The sequence below is a fragment of the Peromyscus maniculatus genome, chromosome 4, assembly GCF_049852395.1.
Source record: "Peromyscus maniculatus bairdii isolate BWxNUB_F1_BW_parent chromosome 4, HU_Pman_BW_mat_3.1, whole genome shotgun sequence".
NCBI classification, from domain to species: Eukaryota; Metazoa; Chordata; class Mammalia; order Rodentia; family Cricetidae; genus Peromyscus; species Peromyscus maniculatus.
The window spans coordinates 124,663,414-124,691,021 of NC_134855.1; the positions used below are offsets into that span (position 1 = coordinate 124,663,414).

General features: G+C 44.8%; 1 protein-coding gene across 6 annotated transcripts in view; it reads right to left on the reverse strand.

Moving 5' to 3' along the window:
• The window catches only part of Ralgapa2 (Ral GTPase activating protein catalytic subunit alpha 2), a 286,655-nt gene extending 259,964 nt beyond the window's left edge, over nucleotides 1–26,691 (reverse strand). For 2 of the 6 annotated variants that reach the window (XR_013050814.1, XM_006984478.4), the window contains exon 1: nucleotides 26,433–26,673. Coding sequence is in view for 3 of the 6 variants with exons in the window: in XM_006984478.4 (XP_006984540.2) it covers nucleotides 26,433–26,538 (106 nt within the window). In the remaining 3 variants the exon portion in view is untranslated. Of the gene's footprint in view, nucleotides 1–26,432 lie in introns of all 6 variants that reach the window. The other 4 variants (XR_013050813.1, XR_013050812.1, XM_016002990.3 and 1 more) reach the window with 4 other exon arrangements.
• Nucleotides 26,692–27,608: the final 917 nt, after the last annotated feature.

Here is a 27,608-nt window from a genome sequence, read left to right on the forward strand (position 1 = left end):
CACTCTGTACTTCTCATCCGATCTCCTGCCTTCTTTTTTTTTTTTTTTTTTTTCTTTTTTGGTTTTTCGAGACAGGGTTTCTCTGTGTAGCTTTGCGCCTTTCCCGGAACTCACTTGGTAGCCCAGGCTGGCCTCGAACTCACAGAGATCCGCCTGGCTCTGCCTCCCGAGTGCTGGGATTAAAGGCGTGCGCCACCAACGCCCGGCAATCTCCTGCCTTCTTACTTGCAGTGAAAGAGCTCCAGACTCGGGAAGCCACTGGGAAACTAGTTACTCCCTTACAGGGAGCTAAGGGTACAGGAGCATCAATCCATCCAGGAAAGGCTAATGAATGATCAGCAACTCTCCCACCTTATTCTTTGGCCCCTGGTCTCTCCAAGACTTTCAAAATACCAGCAACCAGAACAAAGACAGGCTTCAAGAACTGAGGTTCTTCCGTAAAGACCGCAATGCTTTCCTGAAGCCAAAAGGCCAGGCAGCAACCACCCCTTCCTCAGCCACCCAGTCTTTCTTCTCGATAAGAGCTTAAAGCTCTCACTGGCAGGACAAATAGATGCCTTCAAGGTCATCCAGTACACAGTAAGCCAGGCATAGCACTAATAACACACTCGGTTTATCTACACCATCTCACAACTCTTCACTGTCCTGGGAGTCTTAATCAATGATAGTACTAAAATGAGCCAAAATTCAAGCTTATTCAGTTACATCTGTATCACTTGGCACCCTCGTTAGAACAGAGACTACATGAAGGCAAGAATTCTATTTTCATGGTTCACTGTTGCCCCTTCTGTCCCAGGAAATGACCTGGGCTACCCATTTGTGAAGTGAATGAACAAAGTCTGAATAACAAATGTTTTACACATATAATCCAAGATCCAGAGAATACAAAGTAAAGACAGGTCTTACAGAAAGCACTGGAATTTAGCATCCTGGGGGCGGGGGTTTAAATGGAATAAAAGGGGGTTGGGGATTTAGTTCAGTGGGTTCGGTCCTCAGCTTTGAAAAAAAATGGAATAAAAGTATTTTTAGCAAAACCAACTTTAAGAACAGATATAAAGGATGGGTTTGCTCAGGGAGGGGGGAACCTTATTACCACAAACTTTCTTATAGACAGGCTTTTTTAACTAATTCATTCACTTCTTGTGCCCTATCAATGCCAAATAGGACTCTGCCAAGTGCTTAGAAATTCAAAGAGAATAAGAGCCAAGGTCATCAAGATGAACAGGTGAACGTAAGCAACAAGAGCCAGGGCACCAGAGCTGAAGCCCATACTGGGCACCAAAGCAAGAAGTAGACAGCCCACACAGGCAAGTTTGGGGTATTAATAATGCATATATCATGGTCTGCTTTCTGCTTTACAAGACACTGTCATGAATTACTCTAGCCTACCCTCACTATAACACTGTGAGGTAGATGGAGCAGGGTGGGGGGTGGGGAGCATCCTTAAATGATGATTTCCTTTGACCTGTCCAGAATAACAAGCAAGTTAGGAAGTTAGCCTGGAGAGAGTTCCTGCCTGAGTCTCTGACTTCAAATTAAAACTAGAAGGCAGGTCAGGAATTTAGAAGAAAGAAATGACCCCCTGGAGATGTGAAGGCAGGGCAGAGTGAGCAACAGTCAGCAGGAGTGGGGAGCAGCATGACAGGTCACAGCTTCAGGGACTGGTGAGGGGAAGGGAGGAGGCAGGAGAGGGCAGAGCCAGGTGGGAGGCCTCCAGTGATCCTGTGTCTGACAAGGAAGCTAGCATGCTGTCTTATTACCATCAGCCAACTCGGCCGAGTACTTCCAAAAAAACCACAGGGAAGAAAATGCCAGACAGCCCTGCAGAGCTTGAGGTCAGCTCTAAATTTTTGAAGTAACCCATAATTACTCATTCCCCTTCACCATACGCAGCCAGTAAACTGCATTACTTTCCCATTATCTCTCAAAGATAATCTATATAGCACGCCAAACTTTGCACTCCTTTTACAGTTCTCTCTCCACTTCTAGCTGGAGGTGGAGAGCAAGGACTAAGGGCAAACCCTTTGAGGCAGACTGTGTCTACAGCGTCTGAGACAGATGAGATAATTTCATCTGAAAAACAAGGCGAACAATGGTCCCTATACTGCGCGGTGATGAGAAAATAAGCACTTGCAGAATGCTTGTAGGGTGTCAGCTGGCATCATAGAAATGGTAGCTGTTTTTTACAATTACTTAGTTCCTGGCAAAGCTCTCTCACCAGGAAGAAATAACACAACCTCACCTATGTATGAAGCCATCAAATTCAATGACTCAGAACTTCATATACTTAATGAGACCATCCCATATTAAATAGTACTAATCCCAACACAACACTAAAGACTGCCAACAAGCAAAACCATGAAGCCAAGCCAATTCTCCCTCCATCTCCTTCTACACATAATCCTTTTCAAAGGCAATTCGAGCACTCTTTAGTTAGAAGAGCCAAAACACAGCTTCATGAGAACTCGCTTCAGCAGATCTCTACAGTACCAAATGAAGGGAAGCCTTCAGTCCACTCAGGAGTCCAGCTGGACTCAAAAGAAGAGGAGGAAGCTCAAGGCCAGCTCCTCTATGATAGAGGGGACCTTCAGCCCTCCTTTACCCACACCCCAGAGCTAAGAGCCACCTAGTTCTGGACACGCATGAGTATGCATTTTCTAATTTAGTCTAATTCCCGAATAACATTACTGAAGGCCAGATGATCAAAATCATGGGCTTGTGACAGTGAAAATAGACAAGTGAAGGATTCATGGTGACTTACCAAAACCAACTGTCATTTAGAAACACTTGGTGAGACCAAGGAATCTGGAGGCTAGGCAGGTGACTCAGTGAGTGCACGCTTGCCGAGCAATCCTAAGGACTGAGTTCAGATCCCCAGCACCTAGGTGAAAGCCAGATGACACACACACCTATAACCTAGCACTAGTCAGATCTGGGGACTTGCTGGCTAGCCAGTCTAGCTGCAAAAGCAAGCTCCAGTTTAAGTGAGCAACCCTGTCTCAAGAAAATGAAGTGGAGAGCAATAGGAAAAGACACCAAATGTCCACCTCTGGTCATGCACAGAAGGAGGTATCCACACACAGGTTCACGTACAAATATACCACATGTGCACACACACAACGGGGGGGGGGGGGTATTGGGGGGAGAGGAGAAGAACAAGGAAAATAATGTACAATAAACTAAGCAGACACAGGCTGAAATTTTTGTCAGAAATATATGCCACTAGTGACAAGCCTAGTGTGATTAGTTTTATTGGCCAATATTAGCCTTAGAAGCTGAAATGATCCTAACTTCACATTTAAGCAATTGCCTATGTAGATGCCCTCTTTTCTTCATGATGTAAAGATGCCATGCACTATTCGTTCCCCCAGCCACACCTATAAACTGTGCCCACTCACAGTGAGTTCAGGCTGATCTCCTGGCCTGCTTCAGTAAGTGGGCTTACAGAACAGTACTGGCTAGGAAAGTCTGAGGTAGTTAGTGATCAAAGAGAACTGAGAAAACACAGGAGCACAGCTGGATCCAACCCAAGAGGCTAGAGCCAACCCCAGACAATCCGCAGTCAGGCAGAAGCCGAACTGCCCCAGGCAGTACAGAACCAACATCAGGAGGGCAGAAAACAGATGCTTGTTGATGTCGGGCTCCTGGGAGCTGCTGAGGTCAGAATGGTTGTTATGAAATACTGTGGAAATACTAGTGCGAAAGAAGAAAGTGGGTGCAAAACAACTTCACTGACGGGAGGACCAGCGAACTATAACAGATGCCCCCAAGTGCAATACACTGTCACCTCAAGTAAAAAAAAAAAAAAAGAGTGGGCAAAACTCACCCAAATAGCACAGCCTGCACCTTGATATAAACTTTCTGTAAAGTGACCTGTCCGAGCCTGAGTCAGGGGAGGGCTCCTCGTGACACCAACTGGTCCATCTGAGTACTTCCTGTGCATGCAGTCAAATGCTGTAAAATGCTATCACAGGTAAACAACTGGAGCTTATCTAGGAGAGGAGGCAAACTCTGCACCAGGAAGCTTTCCAGAGTCAGCAGCTTTACTGTCCTAGAACAGGAGAAGGTGTCCAAGGAATGATTGCATTTCCGTGGTCAAGCAACAAACCCACTGAAGTTATCATTATTATAAGAGAAATCCATTCCTGAAAACTGACTCTATATGAAGACTCTTCAAGTGTTTCCTATACTAGCTGAGTGTGGTAGATGATGCCTGTAAGCCCAGCATTCAGGAAGATGAGGCAAGAGGACTGCCCCAAGTTTAAGGCCAGCAGGAAACATACAGTGAATTCCAGGCCAGTTTGGGATGCAAACTGAGACTTTTTCTCAAAAAGCCAAAAACATAAAACTAAAGAGTATATGTTTCCTGTACTGCCTATGTACAAACACAAAATGCTTATGTGGATGGAAATATAAATTTATGCAGTGGAAAGCAAGTCAGAATTTGACTCTGAGCCTAGAGTGATAAGGCCTAAAAGAGATGTGGTCGAGGCTCTGGTGGGAGCACCCCATAAAGGAGGGACTGAGGGAAGGTGGCACAGCCCCTTATCTAAGCTCTGTTTATCTCCCCAAGTCAGCTAGCAGGAAGGGAAGCCAGCCTGGCTCCCCACCTTCTGGTTTCAGGTGTGCATCCTGCTTGCCTGTCTCAATCTCCAGAGAGAGTTTAGTCTCTGGGCACCTAAAGGATAGGCATTAAATAAATGCTCACTGAGTAAATTACCAGTCAGCAGAACTTAGATATTTGGGGAGGGTTGATAATTTAATCCCTTCCTGTGGATGAGACAAAAGCATTACTGAAGGCCACAGCAAACAAGAAAGTGATTTATTTTTAAAATCAGAGCAAAACTTCTTACAACACTGGTCAAAAGAATTCCCAACTAAGAAGAAAGGATGAGGGATTCTATCCTAAATACAAAATAAGTCTATGGCCATACCATCCCAAATATGCTCAATCTCATGTAAATACAAAATAAATTAATAAAACAGGACAATAAGCAATGACACCTACTCTGTATTTATTAATTTCTATTAATTTTCAAATTTAACTTAATTTTCAAAATAATGGCAACATAAGCATATGTTCATCCCTTAAACTATTGTCAATATTCATTTTATAAAATTAGCTCATATCTATATACCAAGTCTATACATTAAGTCTGATATATTAGAAAAATATCTGGTTAGAAAAACATTCAACAGCAAAGCTTCTAAGCTTGCTACTATATGATTTTTAAATGAATTGATAACAACTTCTCTTTTACTTTTAATAAACAAATTGCTTGATAATTAAGATGATGAATTATCACCATTTATTTACAGAAAGACATTTATGCCTGCTACATGCAACAGTCACATGTTTGAGACAGGGTCTCCCAAATGTTCCCTGATGCCTACCTCTGGATAGCTGGCCTGCAAGCTTCCTGGGACTGTCTTCTCTCTGCCTCCCCTTTCACCTTAAGAGTTCTGGGATTATACATAAACCCAACACCCAACTTCATGTGAGTTCTTCGGACCCCTCACAAATTGTGCAGCAAACACTTTAACCCTGGAGCCATACCCCCCCCAATCTTGGCACAAATATGAGTTAATACAACCAAAATTTCACTATTTAAAGAATTAAAATATGTACCAGGAGTGGTTCCACACGCCTCTGATCCCAGAGCACAGGAGGCAGAGGCAGGTGGATCTCTGTGAGTGTGGGCCGGCCTGGTCTACATAGCAAGTTCCAGGCCAGCCAAGGCTGCACAATGAGACCCTGTTCCAAAAATAAAACAAAAGTACCTCCTCCAAGTTATCAGTTCCCTTTATCTCTCAAAGTAAATAAAACACAAGGATCACAAGACCAAAGTTCTGATTACAATAGTTACAAGGAATTTCAAAAACAAAACCATCATATACTACTCTGTAAGTGAGCCCATACCTTCCACAAATTCAGCCTTGAGCTCAACATACAAAGGAGCCCACATCTGGCCCTAACTTCCACTTTTAGTCTGGGTTCTGTCCCACAAATCCAAATAGCAACAGCAAGTTCTTCCATTGCTGGCATCAAAGTCAGGTCAAAAACAACCCCCATTTTAACTCTGCTCTGCATCTAGTTCTCCCTGCTGTTTCTCACCTCTTTCTCTGCATAGCTGTTTTAGTCTCAGACACAAATACAATGTCTACAAAGCTTTAAGCATCAGAAGACCAAAGTCTATTTCACAAGTATGCTTTGTGACACATGAGACTTCATATCTCTGCAAAATCCTCAAGTAGTACAATATTTCCAACCTCATCTACTTTTAGGCACTAGACATATTTGATATGCAATTACTTCCCAAAAGTCACTCAGATATTAACTAATAATGTATTCAAAATAATTCTGGTTCCTCTCTTAATCCCCTCCACCCACTGGAGCAGGAGGAGTCCCTCCTTGTTCACTTCACGACATCTGTTCCCTCTCCCTTACATGGCAACCATAACTGCCTACCAAACCTTAAGGCTGTAGTCAGAGGCAGTAATCTAGGAACACTCCCAAGTTGAAGATTAGGCTTCCTCGGGTTTGTATTAATCTCTTGAGAACCTCAGGCTTCTCACATGCCTCTCATCTTAGACACCAACACCACCCAACTCTGGAAACCCCCAAATCTCATCCCAGGTCCCTAACAGCCCACCCACCTCCTATGGCCAGTACAACTCAACAAATCTCAATTCTACCACATTTCTAACAGAGCTCATCCCCTCAGCTCTGCCTGGAACCTGGCAATCCCCTAAGAACACGTCCCTTACAGTCACCAGGTGAGGTTTTCACCTTCCTCCTACACTCACATGTTACCTGGCCTCAACGAAGTGTGGCACTTCCCTGCTCCCCCACCCTGCAAACACACACCCTGAAATTCCTCCAACACCAAACACACACACACACACACACACACACACACACACACACACACACACACACACCACAATTTCTAAGCCATTCTTATCCTTCTTTTCTCACATATACAAAAAGCTCCTTTCCTGCTCATCACATCATAGATCCCACCCCCCCAGCTGGAGTGACACACTGTCTCTTCCACACCAGTACACTCTCCAGAGTGTAGGGCCTGGCTCCTGTCTTCATTATTGGTGATTGCAACATGCACAGCATGATGCCTGGCTTCCTCATCCCTAATGAAGTTGTCAGGAACTCCACCTCTACCACCCACACCCACAGCCAAAGTCTAGACCTGGTCATTACTACCCACCTCCTGAGCCTCGGGTTCAAGTGATTCATTCTCCCACTCCCTGACATTTTTTTCTTTTTCCTGCCCACTCCTGGAACCCTAATCCCAACAACTCCTCAGCCCTACTGGGTCCATGAGTCAAATCTTGAGTCTACCATCTTGTCACTATCCATGGTGTACTCAAGTCCTCATTTCCTTCCAGTCCCAAATTAGTTTCCACGGCCCATCCTTTATTTTTTTTTTTAATTTCACTTTTATTTATTGGGAGGAACTTATATGTCGGTTCTCTCCTTCCCTCATGTGGGCCCCAAGGATCGAACCCAGGTTATCGAGCTTGGCAGTAGGTGCCTTTACCTACTGAGCCATCTCATCAGTCTCACCTTTTTAAGAATCCTTTCATTGTCCCTTAGCCCTTCCATCCTTTTGTTCTTCCTTCACAGTCACTTGACAAATCTGAACCTGTTCCATCCTTGGTTCAAATGAACGCATTTATCTGAAGTCAAGCCATGTACTAGGTACAAAAGTTGTTTGTTTGTTTGTTTGTTTAATGTTTGTACTAGCTGGGTGGTGGTGGCCTTTAATCCCAGCCCTTGGGAGGCAGAGGCAGGAGGATCTCTGTGAGTTTGAGGCCAGCCTGATTTACAGAGAGAGTTCCAGGACAGGCTCCAAAGCTACACAGAGAAACCCTATCTTAAAAAAAAACAAACAACAACAACAAAAAAGTTTGTACTAGGGGATAGAGAGACATCTCAGTGGTTAAAAGTTCTTGCTGTTCTTGCAAAGAACCATAGTTTGGCTCCTAGCACCCACATTGGACGGCCCACAACCTCCTATAACTCCAGCTCTGTGGGATATGAATGACACCCTCTTCTGGCCTCTGCAGGCACCTGCACACACACACATACACACACACACACACACACACACACACACACACACACACACACACACAAATAATAGACAAACAAAAATTAATGCATATCAAAGAATAAGTCCAGCACATACATATGTGATTTATAATGCATAGTAACAAAACAAGCACTTTAGACCACCCACTGAATGAAGGACCTAGTCTAACCAGACCTTTGCTGTCCTGCTCTAAGGAGATTACCACTGTTAATACATTGGCCAATATTCAGTGCTCCCAAGGCCAAGATAAATATACATGTACCCTGAGTTCTACTAGTCTGGGCTATCAGAAGGAATGGAGATGTGTTGGGACCTAAACTATACAATATATAATCTTACTTGCAGGGGAAAAAAAATTACCTTTTGGCTTCTTTGATAGTTCTGTTTCTTACATACATTATAGTCATATTTTACTGTTACCCTAGTTACATACTTTTAAGTGTTTTAAATTCCCCCGTATGTATGTATGTGTGTATTTAAAAACTTGTCAAAATTGGCAACTCATTTCCATAAAGGTTCCATAGCACTTCAGACTAAAATGTTAAGAGCTGCCTGGAGCAGACACTGTTGGCTCTCTGCAGTTCCCTCACCTCACCCACCCACCCCCACAAACAGCCCCTCACTCTTCCTAACAGCCTTTACTCAGGGATTATCCTTCCCAGAGCTGTATCTACTGGGAAGGCCAGCCTGTACCTCACGCCCAGGCAGGGGACCTGACGTGACTGAGCCAACTGTGATAGCAACATAACCTTTGCCAGTGACTGCCATGGACCAAAGTGTATGGCACAGTGCCGATCCATTTACAGAAGAAGTCTGACAGAGGTACTGGGAAAATACTCATCGTTCTTCAAGGGACATAATGAGAAGCAGCTTTTTTCTGCCTCTGGGTATCAGTCTGTCTGGATAGCTCTGGGTATTCTGATACTCAGAATCTGCCTCAGTGAGGATGTCAAACAAATCTGCCTCAGTGAGGATGTCACAGTAGAGAGGCTGGAAGCCTGGGCTGTCAACACTGCAGAAGAGCTAGATTATCTCACTCTGGCCTGGCCTGCCTAAAGACCTCTTTATATAGAAGGGAAAATTCCTTTTATCCATTTATATTGAGTTTTCTCTTAGTTACGGCCAAAAATATCCTTGTAGACAGACAGCTGAAATAAAATATAAAATAAATACTAGTACAAATTGAAAAGCTCCCAGAAGCCAGTCGGTGGTGGCTCATGCCTTTAATCCCAGCACTCAGGAGGAAGAGGCAGGTGGATCTCTAAAGTCAAGGGCAGCCTGGTCTGCAGAGCAAGTTCCAGGACAGTCAAGGTTACAGAAAAAAACCCCGTCTCAAAAACAAAACAGAAAAAAGAAAATGCAAGAAAGGAAAGGGGAAAAAAAGCTCACAGAAATCTCATCAGACATTTTAAAGCAATCACACTTGCATCCTCTTGTCTTACTCTGGACTGGGGCCAGCTGAGAGCACATGTGTTGGAGCTATGTTAGAGACAGAAATAGGACAGGTAGAGCAAAACCTAAATGATTAGCACTCTCAACAGGTAAGAAGACAAAACAGTGGTGGAGAAGGAGGGGAAGTACATCAAATACTGTCTGTGTCAAATAACTATTATTAATCATGTAATAATAGCCTACAGAACAGCTCTGCATAGGGTGACTCAATTAACCTCGAGCAACAACAGGAGGCAGGGAGAGTCTTTACTGCTGTAGGAAGAAGGGTCAGGGAGGGCAGTTCACTCTGGTTTGGAGCCCATGGCTGGGCTCCCTGCTCAGTTGATTGGGTCCACACTAACAAGGAGTGGTGGAGAGCACACGGAAGCAGATCTGGAAACTACAACAAAACCCACAGGGGATGTATGACATAAGCTCCAGGTTCATTTCTAAATCCAGAAGAAAAAGAAAAAGCCTCGAAAGTAGCTTACTTTACTTTACATCTTTGTATGAATGAGTGTGGTGTGTAGATGTGTGTGTACATGTTCCCACATGTGCAGCTGCACATGGGTGCACATGTTTGTGGACACCTAAAGTTATTCTCCACATTGTTTATCAAGGCAAGGCCTCTCACAGAACCGGACATCACTGATTCCCCAATTCTGGGTAGAGCAGCAAGGCAGCTTGCTCTGGAGAGCCAGTCTCTACTAGTTCTGGGAGTATATGTGGCCCCATGACTACAAGGTTTTGACATGGATTCTAAGGATTTGCACTCCAGTCCCTGATCTGCAGGGCAAGGGCTTTATCCACTGAGTCACCTCCCCAGACCCCATATTTAGAGGGGCATATCAGAAACAGTGTGCACACAATGTTCCTCCTGGACAAGTTAAAAGGGTGGCCTTCCCCAAGGACTGTCTTTACCTCTAGAAAATCATAATGATCTTCTTGTTCTGTCAGCAGCCTAAATCAGTGACCTCTGTGGTGTCCCTTACACAAGCAAACAAAGACCCTTATCCTGGTCACTGGAAGCCTTTCTGGGCATACAAACTACTGACAGTGTGTAAGAGCCTGAAACTCACAAACCACAGTAGTAGCAATTTGTTACAGGAGCCCAGTAGAACACCGTACAGCCATAGGACAATGCAAGCCTTTCCATCCTGGTGTGAACAATGTCTAAGGTGTTTCCATAAAATACACAGCATTGGACTATGGACGATGCTAACGCATGTAAAACTCTGTGTGTGTGTGTGTGTGTGTGTGTGTGTGTGTGTGTGTGTGTGTCTGTGTCTGTCTGTGTGTGTGTATACTCATGAGCAAAACTGAGAGTAAGAGATAGAGGAGAACATGCACAAATAGGAAAGCAAGCTTACTCAAATACCAGCAATAGATAAGGGACTACAGAATTTTAAAAGATTTTTTTACACTCAAGCTCACTCATATTACTCAAATTTTCATAATAGGCAAATAAAATATGTAAGCACCCCTCCTTAAAAAAAAAAGCTAAGAAAAGAAAAAGTGCTTCCCAATGTTTTGTAAATAAATTTTTCAAAGCTGGACTACTAAAAAAGAAATCAGCAACTATGCAGTCAGGACATTGTCCACATTATTTTTCAAACTTGAAAACACAACTTCTCAACTCTAAAGGAAAGTTAACACAAATGACACATAAAATAGTATCTTTGCCAATTCTAAAAGCAGCAAATCCATATACATTCCCTGTCCAACGCACACAGTGCACTTTTGGAATAGCACATACTTTGCACTGAATGCTTGGCAATGATCTAATTGCTAAAAGGAGATTCATTGTTAAGTAAAGGTTGTATGTCTGTAATTTAGTGGAAAGAATAGAAAACAGAACTGGGCAGCCAGAGACTGCTTAAGTCATACTCAAGAGTTTGCACCGAGTGGAAATAAGCAAACACGGGACACCTTAGGATGCAAAAAAAAAGTGATGAAATTTCCAATCACAAGCTTCATTTACAAGACCTGGTAGCCTTAAACCATATGAGTCAACTTCTTATTCTGCCAGAACACTGACTATAAAGAGCTAATGAGATGGTCCAGGCTCAGAAATGACAGCTCTGTAAGTCTACCATAAGATCCTCTTCATGAAACTAACCTCCTCTTGCCACCTGATTTTTGAATCACCATGCTACAGAAGGTGATGGGATCTTGGGCCTGGAGACAACAAACAGCAGGAGACTCAGGCATGCCACGCATGTGGGATACAGGCAAGGCTTTAGACAGGACTGCAGCCCTCAAGCAGAGGAGTAGGCACTGACCATTAAGCTGCTCTCCAAAGAAGGAGGAAAGCATTTATGGATTTGCTGGGGTGGACTAACATTTCCTCTGGAGGATCACAGGGGCTTAAGCTACTGCAGCTGCTGAAAGCATACTTGTGGTTTGAATGAGAATGGCCACCATGGGCTCATATATTTGAATGCTTGGTTCCCAGTGTGTGGGACTGTTTGGGGGAGGAGGTATGTCACTGGGGGTGGGCTTTGAGGTTTCAAAAACCTCCAACGGGCCCAGTCTGCTTACCTCCAACTTGCAGACAAAAAGTAAGCTCTCAGCTACTGCTCCAGTGCCATGCCTGCCTGTCTTCTGCCACACCCCCGCCAGGATGACCATGGACTTACCCTCTGAAATTGTAAGCAAGCCCCCAATGAAATGCTTTCAGAAGCTGCTTTAGTCAGGGTATCTCTTCACAGCAATAGGACAGTAACTACAGTACATACAAAGGGGACAAAAGAAAACACACGCCACGCTTTCAGTGGTTGGCAGCTTAGGGCCCAGGAACCTGTGTGCCTCTGTCTCCATTTAAGCCCTGGCTGAACCACAGCCACGCATCTGAGAAAAACCCAAGGCTCAGCGACACTGGGTCCTAATACAATTCATACTACACCAAAGGTCAAAGTTCTCTCAGGTCATTTTATTGAAACACTCAAAATACAGAAAATAGGAGTTCAAACTTTGGCTGAACCCCTGCAATGACCTCCCTGCAGTGACTGCTGCCTTTTGTCAACATTTAGATAAGTGTCATTACTACTCTGACCATACACGTTTTCCTGGGCTCGGTCTTCTTCAGCTACTGGCCTGTCCCCCTGTCCACCCCGTCTACAGTGCGTTCTAGTGTGCCTGTCCTTTGCCTATTACTGGATTACGGGTTCAGTCCACCGTGTGGGCTGCAGCACATGGCCCAGTGTACTCTGGCTTCCCTGCTCCACGGGCCACACTGTTCCTAGCCTGTATCCTCATCACTGGTCCTGCAGAGTAAGGAAGGACCCAAACTGTGTGTCCCCATCTTCCTCCTCAAGTATGTATACCACAGCTTCTACAGCACTCAGTTGTCCAACACCACTTCTTCCTCTCTTCTCTTTTGTCTCTAACCACTGCCAATCAGGACAAAGGATTTGACTCCTCATGAAGTAAACTGTGGTGGCTTGGCTGAGATTCCCCGCCCCCCATATTCTCAGGCATTTGAATACCTGGTCCCCAGTTGTTAACCCTGTTTGGAAAAGCTTAGGAAGTCTGTCCGTGCTGGGAAAAGTCCATCACTGGGGATGGGCTTCCAGGTTACTAAAGCCATGTGCCATTCCCAGTTCAGTCCATGCTTCACTCTCAGCTTCCAGCTCCAGTGGTCACGCCTGCCTGATGCTGCATTTCCCGGCCTTGATGGTCAGACTCTTATCCCTCTGGAACTGTAATCCCAGAATAAACCCTTCCTTCTCTAAGTTCCCATGGCCATGGTGTTTCGTCACAGCAATAGAAAAATAACTAACAGATAAGCCAAAGAAAGTGTGTGCTCAGAGCGCCAGTGTCTGGAGGTTACTCCAGCAGGTTTCCTACAGGTTCCAAACAGGAACCACAGCAACTCCTGACCTGAAGTTCCGCTCCCTGTCCTTTGCCCCCTGGGGGGGGGTGCCTATCTTATCTCTCCCCACCTGGCCTCACCCCTGCTCCTTTTCTCCATTGTTGGGACTCTGGTGCAGCTCAAGACAGTTACGATTTGAACCCTTTGCATTTACTGTTCCCTAAAATAATAACTGAGACAGTCTCAACTCAGGCCTTCGTCAAAACACTCTAGAAACTCTCTTCTGACCCCAATACCTAGACAGGCACGCGCACACACACACACACACACACACACACCAAAATCCATTTTTCTGTTCGCAATATCTGAAATTACATTATAAATTTGTTTGTTATTCACATACTGTCTGTCTCAGTAGAACAGGAATCCTATGAGGGCTTGTGAATACTAGGCACTCACTCTATGGAATAACTTAAAAACCAATGGAGATTCTCTACTCTAAACAGACTTGGAGTGCTCAAATCTATTTCTTCAAAATACTTCCCTCAAATTAGGTAAATACTCCTTAAATATAACTTCCACGTCTGGAGTCAAATTTACAGACTATCATCTAAGGATTTCTCACCAGTGATTTGGGACAAAAGTTAGTGAACTCCGTGGTGAAATAGGCAAGAAACAGGGGCACTGCCAGTGCTGTCTTGAGCATGCGTGTATAACAGAGCTAGACCTGAGGTTCCATCTCTAGGAAGAGAACAATTGACCAGCCTAACTCTTCAGAACACCCTAGTTCCCTCACCCAGTGACCAGCACAGGAAAGAGAAATGACCCAGGTAAGGCCAATCAGAGAGGCTCTCGGGAACTGGGTAGATCCCTGAACTCTTCTCATGACTCACTAGCTCTGGAGCTGTGTCAGCCTGGCGAAGCCAGAGATCATCTCTCCTGTGCCTGGAGTTGGTCTGGGAACAAAACAAAAGCACAGAAAATAAAAACAAACCCAGAACTGAGTGAAGATAACTATTCCAGCAGAGGAGAGATGAGAAAAGAGCGGGTGTGAGCAGTGAATGCCTTGGACACCATTTACATCCGGGTGGACAGCCTCTTCTAAGGCCAGATGTGCCCTTCCACCGTCTCACCACCATGTGGGTCCTCAGTCCCTTCCTTCAGCTGGCACTGCTGTGTGCTTCTTGAACACAAAGGTGTTGGCTTCTTGAACACAAAGGTATAGATGCAGAGCACTACTTTTGGTTGAAAATAAAGAAAAATGAAAAAACCCTGTCAGGCTAAACAGATAGTCACAAGTAGCAGCCAAGTGACTGCTTAATGGTTACAGGGCTCCTTTGCCCACTAATGTAAAAGTTTTGGAAGGCCAGGCATGGTGGTGCATGCCTTTAATCTCAGCACTCAAGAGGCAGAGACAGGAGGATCTCTGTGAGATGGGGGCCAGCCCAGTACAGACAGTGAGTTCCAGGACTACAGAGAGAGACCCTGTCTCAAAAAAAAGTTTCGAAGCTAGAGGCAGTGGTTGTCAGCACTGCAAGAGTATTTAATGCTACCGAGCCGGTCACTTTAATGGTCAATTTTATGTGCTGTGAATTTCACTTCAATAACAAAACAAACAGGCAAACAATGTGGCAACAGGTATCTTAATAGAATAAACTTTAAATATTACAAGTTTATTTCTTGGAGGAGGAAATTGGGCCAAATGATTGTATATCATCACTGATGTTATACATTTTGAAGATCACTGCTACATATTAAACTATTTTCTAGAAAGACAACACTAAACTACAGTCTTATCAAATGTATATTAGAGACCTCACAAGTGTGTTATTGGGGTGGGAGACAACAATTTTGATAACTGGTAGGTAATTGGTAATATATTTAAGTTTATATATCTTAGATTATTAGTAAAACATGACATTTAAAATGTGGCTATAGCTCGTTTCTCTGGTTGTGACATATAACTTTTCTCATTAATATGTAGTTTTTATGCACTGAAGCTATAACTAATCCCCTCTTACAAATTTGACATATTTTTCCACTATGTTATTTACTTTTGATTTCAGTTGAAGGTGACCTACTTGTATATGTGTTCATTTTAAAGGCACAAGAAAGAGATGGGAATATTCTTTCCAAAATAAATATTTGCATTATGATACATAAAGACACATGCTGAGGAAGCTATGCAGACATTCTGCCTCTGCTTCGAGTTCAGAGTTCTGTGTAAACTCTAGTACATCAGGCATAACTGGTCCAAACACACCCTCATCTTATCAGATAAAGTCCACAGAAGACAGAGGTTTAGGTCACAAATACAAGCAGACAGAAATAAACTAATTTACTCCCTAAAAGCATTTTCTTCCGCCCTCTCTTCTGTACCGGTTGAAAATGCCATCAATTATTCAATTATTTCACTGTAAAAAAAAATGTTTTTTCTCTCTAGTTAGAAAAGTTCCTTGGTAGCAAGGGGGAAGTCAGTTTTGAGTTTTGCAAATTTAAAATCTGACAATAATACTTCTTCAATTTTGCTGCCATGAGCATTATCCAAGGCCTCATCACTAGCCCTCATCTTGGTTTACCCACATGGATTATTTGTCCCCTTTGTCCACAGAAACACCTCTTTGTTCTGTCTACTCTCCTTGGCTACCAGGGCCTGGTATGATGATAAATGCACCAATGCCAGGGGACGTTAAAGCACTGTTCTGAAAGAACCATCATCCTTAACTCACAGTCTTAAATAATATGTGCTGGAATCTTCTCACCAGTAAAAATGATCTTTAGGACAAGAAGGCTCTCAAAGTCTTTAAAATATCCACATAGATGGCTAGATACCTCCCAACTCAAATCTATACATTCTGAAATTATTATCTATTCCTGTTTAAACTCACTTATCCAGACTTACAGAGCAAACCCTGGCCTCCTAATGCTGCACACATTGCCTGCCACAGAGCTATGATGGACACACAGCTACTAAATGAACAGGGGACTCTAGAGCCATCTGCCTTAGGTTCAGACACCTCTGGTTACATAGCTTTAGAGAGGGTTCTTATCCTCTCTGTATTTTATCTACAACATGTCTCAATTTCATTTGGGAGCATTAAATGGAGCTAATATGGATGAAAGCATGGCAGTACTGGAGAACATAGAGAGTACCAAATTAATATTATTCTTTTTGATGTTTAATGTTTTAAACTTATTTTTATTCCATTTAATTATTGAAGGGTGTACACAAGACTGCGGGTACCCACGGAGGCCAGAGGTATGAGATCTGCCTGATCTGGAGTTACAGGAGGTTGGGAGCTAAGTAACATATGTTCTGGGAACTGAACTCTGGTCCTCTACAAAAGCAGTACACGTTTGTAACTGATGAACCATCTCCTCCACCTAAGTAGTATTATCCTAAATAAAAAAGTATGTTACCAAGAGGCACCAAGATGAGCAAGACGCTGCCTTGTTTGCCATAGGCTATCATTTAGTGGGAAGATGAGGTAGAACATAAGAAGCACGCATGATACAAAAGAAAATGCATAAATGTCCAATGAGAGGTAAAACATGCTGTAGGAATTCTGCAGAAAAATAATTTCAGGACAAGAGGACAAGACAGTTTATATGGAACTATAGTGTGAGTGTGTGCGTGTGCGTGTGCGTGTGCGTGTGCGTGTGCGTGTGCGTGTGCGTGTGCGTGTGCGTGTGCGTGTGCGTGTGCGTGTGTGTGTGTGTGTGTGTGTGTGTGTGTGTATACACATGCATGCATCCTGTCCCAGAAGCATTTTAGACAGCAGGATGGAAAACTCTTGACAGGGTAAGAGAAGGTGCTTGGTTTGAGTTCGCTGGAAAGCAGACAGAGTTAAATACATGTACGACTGACTGGGGGAATCCCTGGGAGACAAGAGAAACCTAGGGAAGGCATACAGAGGCTTCAGACTACAGCAGGTCTGAGCCCTGGGAGAGAGTAAAGGACAAGACTGAGCATGATGGCCTGCAACAAAGTTCCAAAAGGTCTTGGCCAGAGTAAGGGGCCCTCAAGACAAGGCTGTCTTCTAACTGTATCTGGGTCTCTATAAAGAAGGAGCTGGCTTTGTTACTCAGCTGGGAATAGGCTGAGGGAAGGCTGACTCTGGAAGAAACTGGTGGATCCAGGGAGTTGCCAGTAAGTCACACTGTATGCAGCAGGAGCAAGACCCCTACATTCTCAGGACCCCTACAGTAGGCCACAAGTAGTGTTACTCTGTGTGTCCTTGGCAGAAGAGTCTCTGTTCAACGAATACGTAGAACAGAAATCTTAAAATCAAACAGAAGACACAATTCGTGAGCTCCTTGATTTTATCAAAATAGCTTTTCTTTTAACTAAACCACAACTCTAATAGCAAAATCAAAGTATATGTTTACTGTTGGAGACTCCAAGGACTTTAAGTGATGTTCAATGTCTTCCAAACGGAAGCAGTAGCAAAGACACAAAGGGTCACAGCACCTCTGGACGGCAAATACTTTAAGATACAATTTCTGAATTTCATTTAATTCTCAATCACCAAGCTCTGATAACAGATCCCTCACCTGAAAAGCTGTTCGAACTGATAGAACTGGGAGGCTGACATGAGGTAAAGTTAGCTTGCCCTGCAGAGCACCTAAAATACAGTCACACTCTGACACTCACTAGGCTTTGCTCATGATTAGGAAGAGCCGCTGACTTGAAGTGGCACTCTGATTGGCTGGAGAGCATGAGGGAAAGCTTCGGACGAGGATAAATGCTACCTGAACAGACCTGTCAATGCTCTGGGGTTACAGCTTCCATGACGTTAAGTCACACAGAAGGCACAGTGGAGAGAAGCACGGTGACCCCTGCGTACCACAGCTCCAGAGCTCACCTCCCACAAAGCAGTCCCACCTCATCCCCACCCCAGAGCACGTGGGCACAGAGTGGCAGAGCTGGCAATGTGTCATCTGCTCTGCTAAACCAGGCTCATGTTACACAGCTCTTCCCCCTTCTGGCTAAATGCCTTTTCACTCCAGAAAAAGAACAGAAGCAAGCCTTACATGTTGCCGAATTTCCTTATTTTAAAAGGATATGTGGCCCCCAAGAGGGAGTGTGACATTCCAAGTTCCTATCACCACACCAGCAAGAGAGCTGGCTCAAGCAGATGTCACCAGTGACCTCCAGTGAAGAGAGGATGGCAGGAGAGTTCCCTCCACATCTGCCGCCCAGCACTCCATTTCTGCTCCCTTTACTAGCCTTCCAATGAAGAGGCATTCTCCTAACAAGCCCCTTTTCCTACCCACCCCCACTCTGGGGTGTGTGAGTGTATATGCGTGTTGTATGTATGTATGTATATGTACGCATGTGTGCGCAGGTGTGGCTGTGCACTTGCTAGGCAGCCAGAGGAGAATGCTGGGTGACCTGCCACCCTAACACTTTCCTTATTCCCTTGAGAGAGGGTCTTTCACTGAACATGGAGCTATGCTGGTAGCCTGCAATCCCAGGGATTCCCGTTTCTACTCCACCCAGAGCTAGGGGCCTCTTCCACAGATGCTAGGAATTTAAAGTCAGGTCTTTATGCTTGGTCAGCCAGTGTTCTCAGAGGCTGAGCCATCTCTCCAGCCCTCCCCTCCCCCATCCCACTGCAGATCACATCCTTCTTATTAAATCCTCTTATTATCAACTCAAATTTCCCTGGTTCTTAAAAACACTAAAAATTTGTACACCGCCCCCCCCCCACACACACACACACCCACTCTCAGTCTGGATGCCTCTTACTAGCACATTACCTGGCACTTGTTTAGGTCTAAGGCCCAGACATGCCTTTAGCTAACTAAAGCTGAAGCAGGATGAGACCAATTCTGGCAGCTCAAGGATGGAGCTGGCACAGACATGCTGGACCCTAGAGCTTACATAGGATCTACAGTACTCTCTCGGTACCCATCTTTGCAGGCTTCCCCTCTGAGAACCGGGTTCAATTTGAGGCCTGTGCTTTCCATACAGTGGAAAGATGATGACCAGGTACCTCCTCAGAGCTTACACTGCAAACGGACAGGGACTGTTTTTCCCCTGGCGTTTATACTTCCAATCTCAGAAGAAGCTGGGACTTCCAGACCCTTCCTTAAGAAAAGACATCCTCCTTTTCTGCTTCAAACACATCTACCTATACCCAGTCAAAAGCCACTGTATGCTTAATCCCTTGGTGCTTTGCAGAATTGTCTCTGTAAAGTTCTGTTCTCTGCCAATGTCCTTATCTACTCCTTATCAACCAAGCAAAGTCCTTTATCTATTATTCATACCCCAACTCAGTCCTGACCTTCCTCGGTAAGCACTCTAGACACCTCCAGAAGGCTTGCTATAATTCTGCGCTGAACTGAGACCACCTCCATAGCTCCTTCCCACTGCACTCTATGGCTCAAAACCCTGTGTAGAAATCATTTAACTTCTGCTTCTCCAACTGAACCCTAAGCCTTGACCTTACATCGTATTATCTGAATACAGCACACGTATACCCAAATATACAAAATGAAGTTCCCAACTGAATTTTTTTTCTTTTTCCAGACAAGGTTTCTTTGTGTAGCTCTATCTTTCCTGGAACTAGCTCTCTGTAGACTAGGCTAGCCTCAAACTCATAAAGATCACCTGACTCTGCCTTTGGAGTGATGGGATTAAAGGTGTGCACCACCACTTCCCAGCCTCAAACTGAAGTTTTAAAATCTCAAGGATAAGTCAATTTGATAAGTAACTGTTTGCTACACTTAAATATTAATTGTTCTTAATTTAGTAGTATAGTGATTTTGTTCTTTTAGGAAAAATTTAAGGCCAGGAGTGGTGGCATAGGACTTTAATCCCAGCACTCTGGAGGCAGAGCCAGGCAAATCTGTGAGTTCAAGGCCAGCCTGGTCTATGGAGCGAGAGCTAGAACAGGCACCAAAACTACACAGAGAAACCCTGTCTGGGGGGGGGGGGGGGGGAACTACACAGTTTGCTACAGTTGTACCTATTGTACTCAGCTTGGAGACCAAAGATCAATATTGTAAACAACTTCAAGAAGTACTTATACTTGCCCAGGAGTAAAGTGCTTATCAACAAAATAAAAATCCAAATTATAAATATTTATAGGAAAGTATTCTGGGCCTTTCTCAGAACAGGTATTGGAAAGCAATCCTTCTCAGTTATCACACACAGAGCATCTCAGTTCAGACAGTGGCCTTGGGCTCATCTTTCTCAAGTCTAGACAACCTCAATCCTAGAGGCAGGAAACATACACGTGTACAAAGTTCATTTTACATTCCAGAGGTTGCAGATACAACGGAACAGTGATGGACAAAAAAAAAAACAAGCAATGGGAACATGATGGCAAAGTCATTTTGCACTAACTTGGTCAACTAAAAGAAGTCCAAATAGGCCTGCTATGACCTGAAGTTACAGTCCCCAGCCTTTTCTAGTTATAGAATTGCTGTCTGAGCACATATCTCTCCACCTGCCAAGCCTGGACACAGAACCCAATGAACTGAATGATAAAGCACAGAAGGAGCCTGTTTTTTTCTTCTGCCATGCTCAAGTCAAATACGATCTTCCAGATCTCTCTGGAACAGACCAGAAGGAGAGTCACAAACGTCACACAGTTTTTGCAAGACAGGCAAAACTGCTGGGTTTTGTTTATGTATTAACATTCACTCTGGTGGGTAAATACTTTTTGTGATGCATAAATATCCTTTTGAATCAGATAATGAGCAGAAGCACAACATTAGCTTTTTTTTTTCTTTCTACTTTTTATTTTGAGTACATCTCACTCAATTGCTCAGGCTGGCCTTGAACTCACCTTGTGGCCCAAACAGCCCTTCAAATTTCAGTCTTCCTGTCTCAGTCTCCAGAATAACTTGAATTAAAGGCTTCCATCACCGGGCTGGCCTGCTTTGTGAATATGAATATGAGCTCATCAGCTGGGAGCTGGTAGACAGAGTTAACTTTCCCAAGCCTCGGTTCCCCTGATTAGGTTGAGGTGGGAGCACCACCTTCATCATAGCTGTGGGGAGAGTTGATGAGTTCATCATAATAAAGGATCCTACCCCTGCCTGCTATCCTCTCATGGAGTTCCTGACCCCACATACCACAACCTCGTCCCAGACATTCCACTTGGACCTTCCTTTTCTCACACTCAACTTGTAGTACACCAAACTTGCCACACCCCATCATTAGCTAGGACCACTCCCACCTCACTAGCAAGATCCCAAACGCCCATCACCAATTATCAAACTATAAAAAGGGGTGTGCTGCTAGTCAGACTAAAGTGAAAGGGGGAAATCTATTCTAAGGAAAAAAACACCAGATGGTTTGAGAGGTAATACTGCTATCAGAAGAGGGAAAGAGGAGGGAAGGAGGAGGGGAGGAAGAAGGGAGGAGGGGAGGGAGGGAGGAGGGGAGGGAGGGAGGAGGGGAGAAAAGGAAAAGCTGAGCATGGTGGCACACACACCTGTAATCCCAGAACTCACCAGGGAAAGAAAGGAAGATGGAGAGTTTGAGGCCAGCCTAGGCTACTGGATTATGGTACATAGTGCTCACAAATGTTTGGAACTGAAAAGGAGACGGACAGAACATGAAGGATACTAGTAACTAAATACAGATAAGGAGTTGGGGAGGTGGCTCAGAGGGTAAGAGCACTTGCTATGAGAGTATGCAGGACTCCAGTTCAAATCCCCAGCACCCATGGTTGCACACACACCTGCAGCTCATGCTGGTGACTGTGGAGAGTGCAGAGACAGAGGACCTGTGGGGCTTTCTGGCCACCAGACTAGTTCCAGGTTCACTGAGAGACCCCGTTTTAAGCTCAGTGGAGAAGTGAGTGGGACAGAGCAGGACACCTGGTGTCCTCCTCTGATCTGCGTGTGCATGCACACACACAGAAGTGTGCATATGCTACACACATGTAACACATAAACACACACAATAAATGAGTAAACAGCAACATCTAAAATTGTAAGTGAATGTGCCCCTATTTAAAGCAAGAAAAAATATAATGCTATACTTTGCTCTGTCAATGTACAGAACATTTGTAAGGAACTGTTTTCTCTGGGGCCCATCTGAGGTCCAGGTGCTAGCTCTGATTTGACCTGAATGTCACAGCCTCCGGTACCAAATTACTTCCTATTAATCACTCTTTAAGGAGCCCACACTGCACTTGACATATCACTAGTTCTTGCTGCCCTGTCCTGTCATCCTGGCCTTCCTCTTCCAATAATCCATTTGTCTGCCTGTTCCCCAAGCCACAGCCCTTTCAGGAAACTCCTGCCTCCAGGCTCTCCCCTCCTGATCCATTCTTCTGGTGTCCCAGGCAGGTGGGCAGTTCTCAAGTCTTATCTATTGGCCTGGTGGAAAGTCTCCTACCTTAAGGAGAGGTGTGAGCTTCCAACTCAAGCAAGCTGAACCCTCTCTGATCTGGGCCACCAAGTCTGCATCTGCCTCTGCTTGTCAGGGTACTCGGCTCTAACCCTGATCTACAAAGGGCTCTACACAAGAGTTCTCTGTGCCCAGTGTTCCAAATCCCTACTCTCAGTGGATGCAGGCAAGAGTCACCCCCCTGCACCACTGCCACATGGACTTCTACTACCAAGTCTTCCATCTTCTCCTGGCTGGAAACCGCCCTACCCTACCCCTCTGCTTTCCCAAATTCAAGTCCTACTCTGTCCAACCTGTAGCCACTAGCCATATCTTGCTACTCTGCATGTGAAATGTGGCTAGTAAGGACAAATATGTGCTCTGACTATATAATATATACTGAATTTCAAGTAATTCACATGGAAAAAGTGCTGTAAAACTATTCATTAATCTTTACTATTACCTGATGATATAATACATTAGGTTAAATAAAATACACTAAAATTAATTTCACGTGCTTTTGTGTCATAAATGTGGTAACAAGAAAATTTTAAATTATATATATATGCCTTACATTTTTTTTGTCTTTTGAGATAGGATCTTGCCATGTAGAACTGACTGACAGAGAACTTTGTATGCAACCCAGACTGATCTCAAATTAACAATAATCCTCCTGCCTTAACCTCCCAAAGACTGGGATTACTTGTTAGCTGGAGCAATACAGTAATACACAGGACTTGTGGGGGGTGGGGAGAGTGTTGATTTGTTTGGCTTTTTCAGTTACTTTCCCAACAATGATTTAAACAGCATAAGAAGAACTGAAGTCAACTCCTTGTTCATCCCACTGATACATGCAAACCATATAAAACACAGCCCTACAAGGGCTGATTTAAAACATACAGTCAGGACTCAGCAAGTCGTCTGAAGTACGGGCTACTTTTTATGACAGGAGAGTAAGGCCATTATCATTATCTAATAAAAAAGAAGGGTGGAGAAAACAGCTCTTAAAATATGTGTCCTATTAATGGTGGAAGGAAAGTAGTAAAGAGGAATCTGGTAAATGCCTGCTCCGAGCCCAAATCATTACATATTGTACTCACGCCCTTACCATACCCATTTAACAGAGTAACAACGCTGAGGTTCAAGGGTAGGCTAAGTAACAGCCCAAGTTGTGCAGCAAAAAGTGACAGTGACAGGCAGCAAACCCAGGTCCTTATATGTGAAAAAATAGCAGTTCTGTTACACTTGAAGATACATACATGAAAAGCGGGCGTTTAAGTGCATACATAATATGCACTACTAATTAAATTCATTCCCTTCAGCAACCTTCACATTGACTTCATTCCTATCTTCCAGTTCAAGAACACTGTCTTTCTTAAAGGTAGTAACTAGATAAGATATTTGATGCTGTGGGAATTAATACTTTAATGCACTAGTTTTCTTTAAAGTCTTCTAATTACAGTTGTAAAGCAAAAGTTTACAGTAAATATTATGGCTAGAACGCCTCAATTTTTATTTTTTTTTAAAAATAGAGCCCCTATAGTTAATGATCACAGTAATACATGAAGGAAACTTGGCCATCACCAACAACAAAAGTATTCCTAATGAAATATCAAAGAACTCTGTTATAAGCGGTATTTTAAACACAGATTTTATCTTTGAGTGATAATAAAGCTGTTATTTTTTTTCCACATGTACATGATTCAGGCTGCAGACATGGCTCAGAGGTTAAGAGCACCTGCTGCTTTTGTACTGAGTTTAGTTCCCAGTACTCAGCTCAGGGGCAATTCACAATCATGTGTGACTCCAACCCCAGGGGAACTATCTACTGGCCTCCGTGGTTACTGTACTCACTCAAACAAACCCACCACACACACACACACACACACACACTTTTTTAAAAATCATAGAGTCGCCATTGACCAGGTTCACTGCCTATCCCTGCCACTTGCAGCTGAAATGAAACACACACCTTAGAGAGAAATTAGGGACACTCAGACTCGAAAAGTATCCACTTTCTCCGAATTGTAACAAGGACAGCATATCTCTAAGAAACTAGTCTGATCTAGGTTTCCTGACTTTATAAAGTGTAGCCAACTTAATCTTGGGCTTCTAAGTCAGAACAAAGGCTTAAATTCTTTAGCACAGAAAAGGTTCCAAAGTATCAAATGCTTTAAAATACTGTTCAATCCACCTTTATCAAAAATGCCCCTGCAGCACGAGTTAATCAGATGCTAAGGAGCCAAGACAAAGCACTTGTGTGCCTGGGATTTCACTACAAGAAGGAGAAAGTTCAACTTACCAAGAACACCACATTTTGCTTTCCAGAGTTCAGAAACTAATCCTTCCAACAATAGCTGATTTACATTCACCATAAACCCAACACATGAAGTGGAATCTCCAGGAATCTGAGATAGTAAGCAACTTCATTTGGCAAAATCTGGTGGATTTTTTTTTTGGGGGGGGGGGTTAGTTTTTGTGGTGGTGGTAGTCATAGTTTTAAGTTTTAGATTTCTGTTGGTTCATTGGTTGGCTGGTTGACTGGCCTGTCTCCCACCCAAAGATAGTTCACATAATATAAATAGAAATAATTAGCAACTCTTAATCTCATTAACAAGATGCTTAAAATTCTCACCTACAAAGTGAATTCTTTAAGCTTTATTTTCTCAAGTGACAGATGCTCTAAAACTGGGTTTTTAATTTTATTATTATTGTTGTTGCTGCTGTTGTGGAAATACACGTCAAATACATGTGGAAGAACATGTCTTTTCCTTGGCCCCAAAATACAGACAAGTCTGTCCACAGACTGGCAAAGATGTTTCTAGCTTGAACAAAAGTTAAGACAGACAGAACTAGAACCATGTAATGCATAGTCTAGCCAAGCTACACATCACCGGCAGCAGGAAACCTTGTGGACACTTCACACCCACAGGGGTGAGCTTTCAAGTCTTTACAGGTCAATTCCAGGTCCACTAACCCTGCAGGCCATAAAAAGGGAAGGCGGCAGGGAGTAATGGTTGTCATTCTGGTTATAAAGGAGAAGCAGCCTCCCTAAGCCCAAGAAAGCCTGGGTTCCTCTGAGCAAAGGCCCCTTCACACCAAAAACTCTATCAGCCCGACTCTCCCCAGCCCCAAAGGAATTAAATTTAAAAGGGAGGACAGGAGAGAAGAATTGACATCTAAAACTGTCCTGGGATCACTTGGAATCAGTCTATCTGAAGTCTCACACTCAAATAAAATAATAACATTTTAAAAGGAGACTGGGTGAGAGAGACGGCAGTTCAGCTAAGTCTGTGATGGGACCACTTGAAGCCTTGGTCTAGCCCAAGTTGTCAAAAATTTAAATTTTAAAAAAGAGAGAGGGAGATGGCAGAGGTGTGTGTGTGTTCTCGCCCGCTCCATTTGTGCTGGGTTTATTTCCTGGAGAGGACAGGGTATAGTTACCTCTGTGCCTGGCCTCGAGGTTACCCGAGGCTAGGCGCCCAAATGAGAATCTTGGCTAAGTTTACACTCGGGGCGACAGGGCAGCGCCCAGGGCTAGCCTACCGCCTTCGGGAACAATGCCCCAAGTGTCCCGATCTGGGCTAGCAGGGGTCCTGTGCGCACCATCGCCAGCCCCCGGCATCACTCGGACCTGAGAGCCCGCCAGGCCCACGCCACGGGTGGGACCCGACCCTCCGGCAGGTGGCCCTGACCACACAGCCCACGCCCCGCGCCTCACCCAGCAGCGCCCGCAGGTGCTTCAGGCGGGTCAGCACGTCCTTCTTGGGGTCCAGCACCTTCTGCGTGGACTTCTTCACATCCCCGTGGCTCCTTCGGGAGAACATCCCGCCGCGGGGATCCCGGGCCCCGCCGGCGGGGCAGGAGGCGCCTGCGCCGCACAAGTCACTGCATAGGGTCGCGGCGGGCGCGTGTCGCTCCGGCCACTAGCCGCCTCCCTCCCGGCCGCCGCGCCGGCTCGGCTTCAGCGGAGGCTCCAGGAAGGAGGGGCGGGCCGAACGACCAGGGGCGGGGCAGGAAGGCGGCGTCGACGCGAGAGCCTCGGCCCCGCCCCCACGGGAGCCTCCGGGCCCGCCCCTCCGGCACGACGCACGCTCGCATCCCAGTCTCTCCACACACGCGCCCGGCGCTGAGACCGCGCGGGGACGCGCGCCCAGTTCCGAGTTTGCGCTGTGACTTCCAATCAGATTGCAGGGTCTTCCACGCGGCTGCGAGCGCGAGGTCCCGCCCTTCTGTGGGCCGCAAGTGCTCCCGGGAAATGTAGTCCCCACAAGACCAGGCAGTGTGACCTCTTTTCCAGAGTCCTGGAGGTGCTAGACCCTGCCCTTGAAAGCCTCCGGCTCCCTTCCCTCTACTGTATCGCCTGAGCACCCTCCTCATTTCCTCTATCCTCTCTCTCCTCTCTCTCAAAACAAGACAAAAACAGTAAGAAAAATTGTAGGACTTAGAAAATTTGAACTGTTTCTAGGTTCCTGGATTCACAGTAAGGAGGAACACCAAGTCCTTGTGGCCATACCAAAATTGGATCTCTCATTTCACACTAAAGTAAATGGCTTTGGCAGCAGAAAAGGGTGCGCTGGAGCCCAGTGAGGAGTGCAGCCAGTCCCCAAGGCACCTGGAACCTAACCTCAAGCGCGAGGTCTGGAGGTCAGTCTTGCCTCTTGCTTTGTGGAAAGTGCATGCTCCTGTGTTGTGCAAGGTCACATAGCAATCCACTGACAGCCAGAAATAGAACTGAGGGACCTGACTCTGGAACCAAGATGCTTTTTAATGCCAGACGCCTGTCCCCTGAAGTGAGACTTCAAGGCAGAAGATGCTCAAAAGGTTTCTTACATGAGAACTGACTTTAGAATTATTAGCACCTGAATCCCCCAAGGTTTGACATTTCAGTTTTATT